This window comes from Benincasa hispida, chromosome 3 (assembly GCF_027475165.1).
Source record: "Benincasa hispida cultivar pf3 chromosome 3, pf3_genome.v1.1, whole genome shotgun sequence".
In the NCBI taxonomy this organism is placed as follows: Eukaryota; Viridiplantae; Streptophyta; class Magnoliopsida; order Cucurbitales; family Cucurbitaceae; genus Benincasa; species Benincasa hispida.
Genome location: NC_143480.1, coordinates 25,876,093 through 25,886,552, shown reverse-complemented (window position 1 = coordinate 25,886,552; position 10,460 = coordinate 25,876,093). Strand labels below are relative to the sequence as shown.

At 31.5% G+C, this 10,460-nt stretch overlaps 1 protein-coding gene across 1 annotated transcript; it reads right to left on the bottom strand.

The window, feature by feature from the left end:
* Nucleotides 1-4,810: 4,810 nt before the first annotated feature.
* Nucleotides 4,811-7,964, bottom strand: LOC120074609 (serine/threonine-protein kinase SAPK2-like). The gene is made up of 9 exons (XM_039027776.2): nucleotides 7,459-7,964; nucleotides 7,225-7,299; nucleotides 6,593-6,694; nucleotides 6,282-6,335; nucleotides 6,080-6,172; nucleotides 5,897-5,989; nucleotides 5,660-5,764; nucleotides 5,454-5,552; nucleotides 4,811-5,371 (listed from the first exon to the last, which is right to left on the bottom strand). Exons 1-9 carry the CDS (start codon nucleotides 7,576-7,578, stop codon nucleotides 5,078-5,080), a joined length of 1,035 nt encoding a protein of 344 aa, XP_038883704.1. The 5' UTR covers nucleotides 7,579-7,964; the 3' UTR covers nucleotides 4,811-5,077.
* Between the last annotated feature and the right edge of the window lie 2,496 nt (nucleotides 7,965-10,460).

The window sequence follows — 10,460 nt, the reverse complement described above, 5'->3', positions numbered from 1 at the left end:
ATATTATGAAATAAATTTTAAAAAAGTTAAAATCTGTATGTATGTATGTATATATATATATATATATTATTAAAAATTATTAAAAAAATTTCGGGGCGGGGTCGGGGTCGAGGACGGGGTGGGGATATAGTCCCCGTCCCCAGTCGAAAACCCGTATTTTTTATCTCCAATTTGATTCCCATCCCCGATCAAACTGATGATTTCTTGTATCGATCGGGATGGAGACCCGATCCCGCAGAGAAGTAAAAAAAAAATCATTAAATTTGAACAAAGGTTAAGTATATGCATAAGTGGTAAGATAAATTGGAAAAAAAAAAAAAATACTATTTCTTAATTTTATCTCGTCTGTCTTCTCTCTCTCTACTCTCCTCATCTTCCCTCTTTCTCATCTCTCTTTTTCTCTCTTATCTCTCTCCTCTCACTTCGTGGCTAGACTTCCAAAAAAGTTGAAGAAAACAATTGAAAATAATTCCATCCCTTCTCCCTCAAATTCTCATCACTACTAAACTTCAAAAAAACTCAAAAGAAAGAAAAAACAAAACAAAACAAAAACAAAAACAAAAAAATAAGTTTTTATTTTGATCAATAGTTTTTGTCGATTAGAAGCACATTTCAAAGTTGTCATAGCCAAGGAAAGAGAGTGGAGAGAATATGAGAGAAAAGAAAGATTTTCAATTTGTTTCTTTTTTTTCGTTTCTTGTGTAAGTTTAACTCTTGCGAGAGACGAGAGAGAAGAGAGGAGAATGAAACTTTTTTTTTTTCTTTCAATTTTTTTTGAAAGTTTAGTAGAGAGGAGAGAGAAAAAGAAGAGAAGAGAATATGAGAGAGAAAAGAAGGAGGACCAAAGGGAGGGGAGAGAGTCAAAGAAGAGAGATGAGAGAAATTTTAAAAACTATTATTTTCTTTCCAACTCATCTTTCCGATATATAGTCAACTTTTTATTCAAATTTAATAACTTTTTATTAGAGAGACCTTTTAAATCTATTCTTAAAAATTCAGGTACTAAATGGGTCAAATTAAAATATGAGGACTAAACACACATATTCTTCAAAATTCAGAGATCAAAAAGTATTTTTTCCTGGATACTAAAAATAAATAAATATTGTAGCAAAAAGGATTTTGAAATAATATTTCTATATTTAACCATAACTTATAAATAATTATAAACAACACAATTATATTTAAAATTCTAAGTATAAAGTTGAGCTATACTAACGAACCCTTCCAAGCATCAAGTTGAAGTTCCAAGTTGGTGTTCCACTAAAGTAAATTCCTTAAATTCTGCAAAAATCAACCCAACTTTGGGCATATAACTGTTTTATAATAAAAATGCTGTTAATTTATGCCACGGGACAAGTGGTAATAGGCTAATTGGCTTATATCAATTTTGATTTGATATGATACATATCTACGGGGGAACATCAAGTCATACCCAATCGCTTCTCTAACAAAATGGAGTCTAACCTGCCAATGGTTATCTTATAATTGGATGTGACATTTGAAATGCAAATTATTATTTGATTGTCCATTTAATCAAGTTGTCTAGAGAGACATGCACATGCTATTTTGAGAGTGTTCCAATAGGCTCTCTCATTGAGATACCCGAAGCATAAAGTCTAGAGACTTGTAGCACGAGCATACTCTTTTTTGTCTATGAGTTATCTTGTGTCCTTCCCGAGTGGTTAGTCAGATTGTATAATCTAAGGTATTTCTTTGTTGCTCTAAGTAGTTGAGACTTCTATTAACGGGACTTAGGAGGGATTCTAATATTGACATTTATTTAATTGAGTAGTAGGTGTTTGTTCTTTTGGGTACTTGGTTTTTTATCCTTGTTATTTTATAAACTTCTTTGTTTGCCTTTTGATTATTTCTTAATCTCCCGTTCTGAGGTTCAATGTTCTTTATTGCAATTTAATATCCTTGAAAAAAGATATAAAAATTTAAAACTACAAATTATTATTATTATTGAACAAGCTTATAAATATAAGATTTTTTGTTTGTTTGTTTTTTTACCTTCCCCTAGTTTGATTGAGATTTTATATATTGTAAAATCAAAAGCATCATTAAATCTTATTGTAAAAGAGAAAAAATTAAAACCAAAGTGTCATTATCAAACTAGAGAGTTATCTTAAAAGTTGTCCAATCAATTAAAAAACATGAGGAGCGTCAAATATAATCTACAGTATTAATTAAAAGTAAAATCATTAGGTGGTTCATCAGAACCCTACTCAATAACTCTTCTTTTAATTTGAAGATAAGATTGAGATCTCAACAACAGACAAAACAACACAAATTTGCATTGATTTGTTTCTGCATTTTCAAATCATAATTACCCTATGAGGAAGAAAGGTATTGGAACTCAAAACCACTTTTTTATGGCCACTAATCAGCTTATATAAGCTTTTTAAGATCTTTCAACTTTATTTATTTCACTTTATGCTTAATTTATTGTATTTTAGGTATACTTCATGGGGCTTGTGCAGTTGGGAAATCCTGTTGATTCTTTTCTTGATTTTCAGATCAGTCAATGGCTTTGGGGATTGGGGGCCACTAATCAATGAACTTTCCAACAAAGAAATCAGGGACAGTTTGATAAGTTCTAAACATTGTATAATATCTATGTTAATTTATAAGAATCCAGCTTATCTCTTTTATTGAAAATGTAATATTTTCTTATTCCTCTGTTAAATCACTTATGTCAATATATAGAAATTGGGCAGTTATAGTAATATACTTGAAAATCAATTGAGTGGATATTTCAAATACAAAACGACTCTATGAATTTAGTTATATATTTTCGATCAAGATATTAGGAGTTCAAATCTCCCAAAACACATGTGTTGTTGAAGTATGTATGTGTATGCGTATGTGCAGTAGGTTTTGATGTTCTCAAAATGAAAGAAAAGTTTTTGTAATGTATAAGCTTTTATATTTTATTTGGGGTTAGCCTTGTAACGAAAAAATAACAAACGAATAGAACAAGAGATAGAAACAAGAGAAAAATATGATCAAATGCTTCAATTGAGTATATATATATATATATTTTAAATAAAAGCTTATGTTTACATGTATTTATATTTAAATAAGAAACTAACCACTAAAAACCAACTCTTCCATAATCATTTCCATGGGCCAGTTTGGATGGCCGACTTTGTTTCATGAGTATAGATATTAAATATATGAGATTTGAATGTCTAATTTTGAATGTTTAAGATAATTAATATTTGTGTTTTACAAGATAATTAATATCTAGAAATTAAATATGTGTGTTCAATTTACTAATTTTATATATAGGAATCAAAAATAAATAATTACTTAAATAAATACAAGAGACCAATTATTGTAATCATGAAATAAATTTAGTATTATTTAATCAATAAAAATAAAAATAAATGAATACTTTTATACTAAACATTTACTAAACATAATTAATTAATTTAAATAAATAAAAATAAATTATTATAAATCAATTAAAACATTGATAATCATCATCATAATAATAATAATTTATATTAAATAGTTGAGATGACATGAAATATTAATGGTAAAGATATTAGCTGAAATTTATTAAGTCTAATTAATATAATTAAATTTAATAATTAATTAAAATAAGTAATAACGAGTCATTGATATTATTTTATTAATTAATGAAACTATATTTTTATTGGTCATCTCCTAGGCATAAAAATATCACAAGTATTAAAAAACTCATGCCAAATGGTTTTTGAAGTTCTCTAGATAATAATATCCTGTATTTTAGAAATTGAAATTTGAAACAGATATGGATATTAAATCTCATAGGAAAATAAGCCAACAAGAATATAGCTCAATTGGTATAGAATTCTTACCATCCACCTCGAGATTTGAGATTTGATTCTCCACCCCACACTTTAATTACAGTATTAAAAAAAAAAAAAAAAAAAAAAAAAAAAAAAAAAAACTTCTGAGACAAACGAGCCCACTGATTAGGCCACTACTCTCCTATTTAGGATGCACAACCTTAAATTAAACTCATTAACATAAATTAAAAGTAAAAACTAATTTAATTACTTGCCAATTAAATTCGTACAAACTATAATTCTCCAAGTCATAACTTCAAATCTTTCACCTTATGTATTGTAAAAAGAAAAAAAAAAAAAATTCAAGGTTTTTATATTCATGATTGAAATTATAGAAGATTCATTGGTTGTTGCAATTACAAAATTATTTGAAACAACTTTAGAAACTATTTTTAACATTAAAGTTCCTCTTTTAAGTACTTGAAAAGTCTCCAAATTTGTCTGGACAAAATGTAATAAAATGACATTTACTAATTAGTCGGAATAAGAACCATATAATTTAAAAGTGGAAAAATAACAAGGAAAACGAAATGTGCGATATCAATAAAATTTTAGAATCAGAAAATGACATTGGCATTATTGTACTCTTCACTTTAAATAGAAAATGACAAAAATATTTCAAAATGAGAGTGTTCTCAACCACTCATTTCCCATTCACTTTCAAGCAAAATGTATAAGTGTAAAAAGTTTAAAAATCAAAATCAAATTTATGATACCAAAGTGAAAATATAGTTTTAATGGTAATTGGTATATACTACTATCCTCGAACAACTTCGAGGTTTAAATCTTCCTATACTCTCACTTGGATCGCCAACATAAACATAGTTCAATTGCAAATAAAACATGCTTTGTCAATTAAGAAGTCAAAAGTTCAAATCTCCCTCTAACAAGATATTGAATTAGATATTACAAAATGTATATATAAATATTTGTCCATTTGAGCACGTTAAGAAATCAATTACCATCCTCACGATGGGAAGAAACAAAACAAGATCAGCTTCTCATACTTATAGAAACGAATACAAGAGAGGTAAACAACTGCATTATTAAAGCTGCTACATAAATTTACAGTGTTTCTAATGGACTCTGCACAATCTAAAAGAGACAGATAGAAACCTCCCACGAACAGAAATACACACCATCATCCCACTAAATAAGAGAATTTGATTCCCCAACCCAACCATTAATTCCCTTTTTATTTTGTTTGGCCAAAGTTGGCCTGACCTTCTGGAAAAGGACTAGCACTCCAAGGCACAAACAAAGTCACCACTTGCCTCCAAATCATCGATATCAAGATCTGTGTCCAAGTCATCCATGTCCAAGCTGCCCCCAACAAACTGCCCTTGTCCTCCAACTATGAGCCCCTCTCCTGCCTTTCTAGCCTCTTGAATTATGGACAGGATCTCTTCGATACTCTGTGATGCCTCATTTTCTCCATTATTCTGCATCCCTCCCAACCCTTCGTCAGTGAACTCTACAGGCAAGTTCTTCAAGAACCATGGGTGCTTCTTGATTTCTGGGATCGTTATTCTCTGTAAACAATTCATACTCAGTTGCAATGCCTAAGTTGGAATAACTTTATGTAACAAGAGAACATTCGACAAGTTCGAATACCGTCTCCGGATCTGCTACGAATATTCGAGATAGGAGGTGCTTGCATTCCAATGAAATTCTAACATAGTGTGGTATTGAGTAATGGACATTAAGAATCCTCTGCTTGTAGTGTAAACAAACGATACATTGCTTGTTAATTACGTTGTAAAGCAAAGCAACTGGAAATTAACAAATGAAAGAAAAAAAAAAGGAAGGCAAAGACTAACCTGGAGCGTCTTTCTGAAGTTTTTGGGATCTTCAGGATCTTCAAAAGGATAAGCTCCAACCAGCATCACATATAAAGTGACCCCACAAGACCAAACATCTGCGATCTGCAGCTCAAGAAATTAAAAAGGAGATCAGAGATTGCTGGAGACAACAGTTGGTGGTAACGCAATAGATGTTGACACAGGAGAAGAAGACCAGGGCGGTCAGTCGGGGCAGGGAAAATAGATTGGCACTACCTTCCCATCGTATTCTCTTCTAGACAAAACTTCCGGTGCAATGTATGCTGGGGTTCCAACAGTAGATTTTGGTTGGGAGTGCAACACAGATGACTATAAAGTGAAACCAATAAGTCAGAGACAAAACAGCAACTATCTAATTAATCTCGATTTGGACTAATTAGACTGTTTTGAAGTTCATACCTTGGAATAGCCGAAGTCGCAAATTTTGAGCCGCGGGGCTGAGCTTCCATCTAGAAGTGTGTTCTCTAGCTTAAGATCCCTGTGGCAAATTTGCTGAAAATCAAGAGAGAGAAGAAACAAAGGAAAATTAGCCTGAAATGTGACTTAAAGAGACCACATATAAATCAGAAAACAAGCCAAATAGACAAGTAGAGCCCAGTACCATTGAATGGCAGTAGCTGACTCCTGAAATCAATTGCTGGAAAAAATATCTTGCCTGTACAATTTTAAGAAAGAGAAGGAGAACAAACATAAGATTCAGGTAATCATCCAGTTTTATGTAAATCAAGGACTGATTGGCCTATAACCAACCGACCTTCTGCAAAGTCATCCATTAAACCGTTTTGAGTCGTAACAATTCAGTTTCTCATCAACTTACCAAATTATAGCTTTAAAAAATGCTTCATTTAAGAAAGTCATTTTACCAAATACAAAAAAGAAAAGCGATAGTTGTCAGGTAGCAACCTAATTTACCTCATCTTCACTGAATCTTCCGGCGTTGCATATTCTTTCAAAAAGTTCTCCCCCAGCTGCATATTCCATGACTATAGCCAGATGTGTGGGAGTGAGTAGGACCTGCATTTAAACAGAAATTTAACAAGAAAATGTGTTTCATAAATAAAAGTGAAGTTCCTGAATAAAATGAGATAGCTAGTACAACATTCAATGGTCAGCTACAAGAAGTCTTGGCCAAGAAAGGAAGGTCTAGATGAAATAAGAGATTTTACAAAGCATAGAAATTAGCTAGAAAACAATTAAGCCAAAAACGTTTTGCATCCACGCGGAATCAAAAAAATGCTTCTGGAGAAGACGCTCAAAAATGTGTACGATTTTACAGAAATTAAAGAAAAACGGAATGTACTTGAACTTTTTCTTAGTACATAAATAATCTGATTCTTTCTTTCATATTTTTCAAATAAAAACAAACCACTGCATCCTACCCATCAATGATTAACAATTAAAAAAAAATCATGAATATTTAATGTAGAGGTAGGTGGTCAAGTGGTGATGAACACGCTCTGATTGAGCAAAAAAAAAAAAAGTTGACCACCGTGGAGAAATTGAACAACCATCAAAAACAAATTTCACAACTTTAAATCACATACCTCCTTAAATCTTATGATATTGGGATGCTTCAAAGATCTGTGATTCATTATCTCCCTCTGAACATGCTCATCGATCTGCAAAAAGAATAAGAAAACTAGCAACCATCAGACAGGCCAAGATCCTCTGAACTTGACCGACATATTACACAGCATAAATCCCAAATCACTGGAGCTCAGTTTTTGTATCAATTGAGAAGGGGTCCGAATGAAGATATGAAGATGATAGAACAGTACCTTTTGGCCCCTCTCAATATACTTGACAGCATAAAGCTCGCCACTCCATTTATCTCTCACAAGTTTAGCAACACCAAAATTCCCAGACCCAATATCCTTGAGTGTCTCATAGCGTTCCATTTTGGGTTTTTCAGTTCAGTTTGGAATATCAGCAGTGAAAACTTTAGCAATCTCACAGAAGCAGCAGCAGTAGAGTTGTTGAGTTTTAAATTGGTTGGGGCTCTACTTTTCCAGTTGGGCAATTTATCGAGCATGTGGTGTGCAAGTTTAAAGACATGGAAAGTAAGAAGGTCGTGGGTGTATGGAGGAATATTGGTTGGCACGGCGGGTTGGGTTAGCACTCAGCACTCAGATCAATGCTGCCAATATCCAAAGAGTCTTTAAGAAGGGAGGGAGGGAGAGAGAGAGAGAGAGGAGACGACAAGTCGATTAAGGAAAAACACGTGGCGTTTTTTTATACGTCCAATGTTTGAGCGAACTGCAGCCACCTCTGCCCAAACGTGGTCGTGAAATTCGAACTAAGAAGGCCTAGATATTAATCAAACAAACATATGATCCCTATTTCAGCGAGTATACATATATCTTACTCGAGCGCGTGAGGTTTGTGCTAGTCCGCAAACTTTGCGCGGAAATACGATAATTATTATTTCAGAGGTCATCGCCACGTGGCTCCTAATTTTGCAAGATAAATAGTATTATCTTTAGCTAGTACATATTCTTTGAAAATTATTAGAAATATTCCTATAATTTACATAGTTGATATTAGAAAAACGGGGGTAAAGGTACATCAAATTTATATTCATGTTTGATGCTAATTTGTAACTTTGTCGACTGAACTAGGTTTGAATTTGCAAAAATTTCAAGCATGTTGTGGTCATATGTAGTTTTTTTTTATATAATTCTAAATACATTTTGTGTATTATCAAAACTCACTTTACGAAGATTTCTTTGGTAGGTAACATCGATGGAGCTACTGCAAAGGTTACGAACTTAGAAATGGAGAGCAAATTGAAGAAATGACCTTAAATCTTAGTGTCCTGAGTGATAGCTAGTTTTGGTATGTTGGGAGACATCATTATTGTCGAACCTAATGCCTATATCGCATTTGTGTGTGTTTGCAAGGTCCCAGGTTATGACACCGATCAAGCTTAAGAATTTGTGTTGGAGGGTAGATGTTGTAGTTCCAACGTATGAAGAAAGATCCGAAGATAGAGATGCAGACACCTAACCAACAGAATCTCTTTCCCCTATCATTTACCAAGAGAATTCAACTTCTAATCTCAAAATCGATAGTACAAATTTTATCCCGTTCGAACTATGCTCATTGTTTTTTATACCATAGATTCTTTTGGGAAAATAACAAGGCTAAAATAGAGTGAAGCATTGTTATTGGAAGAAAGTGTGGATATTTACATCAATATTTTTAGGGTAAACTATATTTTTGGTCCTTCAGATTTGAAGTGGTTTCTATTTTGTTCATGAAGTTTAAAAATTAATACGTTAGTCTCGGGGTTTGAGAAATGGTTTTCAATAGTCCTTGAGACTTCTTGATTGGCGACAACAGTAACGAAAAAGGAATGACAATATTGGTGGAAGGTTTGTATATGATGATGGACTATATATATAGGGGAAAAAAAAGAGGGAGGTCACATCATTAATTAAATAAATAATATTAAATTGATAAATTTACCAAATCAACTATCTAACTACATTTTTTCTCAATCAACTAGCGGTCCAAGAAGCCTCACTAATCATTTAGAATTAGTACTCAAACCTCGGGACTAAAATGCGCACTTTTAAATTTTAAGGATCAAATAGACATTAACTTCAAACCTCACTAAAAGTGCATTTTGTCCATTATATGCTAATAAATGTGACGTCAATATAAGTGGTGAATTTACATTTTCATTATTAGAATGAACTTGGTTTAATAATAATTCGCATGACCTTTCTCCTTATAGGTTGAAGGTTCGATTCTCCATCTCATTGTAGTTTGAAATTTTTATTTACTAATTTAAATATTATTTTAAAATATTTTTAAAATGTCAATACTTTTATTGATATTTATGTAAAATTAAAACATCAACCATCGCATTTTAAACCTTCCATATATAATTTGGACTCATGTGGAGGAACGTTACTTAGAATTAGGCTTTCATTCAATAATTGATGGAGACAAAATATATGGACAAGAAAAAAAGATTAATACAATGATTTTGGGCGGCAACACACTCAGCTTTTAAAGTTAATTGTGCAAACTCCATAGAATAGCCTCCCTTAATTTAAAATAATAATAATAATAATTATAAAAAAAAAAAAAAAAAAAAAAAGATGAAATGGAAACAAAAAGAGGAGAATGAAAGTGATGTTTGTAGGAAAAAGGAAAGTTCAAATGTCATTTTACTTCTCTACTTTCAACATGTTTGTTTTTGTTCTAAACAATGACCATAAGTTTGGTTGTTATAATTTGTTTTCATTTAAATAAAATTGCAATGTATTCTTTTCAATATGAACCCACAAAAATGTATCGGTATGCAGTTAATAACATTCAAGCAAAACGATATTAAAGTTGTATTTTTCATTTAGTATTGAAAGTTGTATGTTTTGATAGACTTATTTAGTATTTAATTTTATACATTAATCAAACAAATCTTGTGCAAAAGCTTGTTTTGCATTAAATTAGTGAGTTTTTAGAGTATTTTTAATATTTTTGTAGTCAAAATTAATCGGTAAAATTAACAAAATTATTGGCTGCAAACAATATAAATATAACATTTTATACATTTAGAATAAAAATCGGTGAAGTTGAAATTTTTTGAGAGTAGAAATTAATGTCACTTGTCAAATTGAAGGGTGTAAAATGGTTGCGGGAAAAATAAAATGTAACCAACAAAATACTTTTATTAAAAAAACAAATCAGGGATATCATGACGAATAGAATTAGCATATAATTTTGTTTCTCATATTTCTAATGATGAAACTACGAACTTTTTGAGCCCACT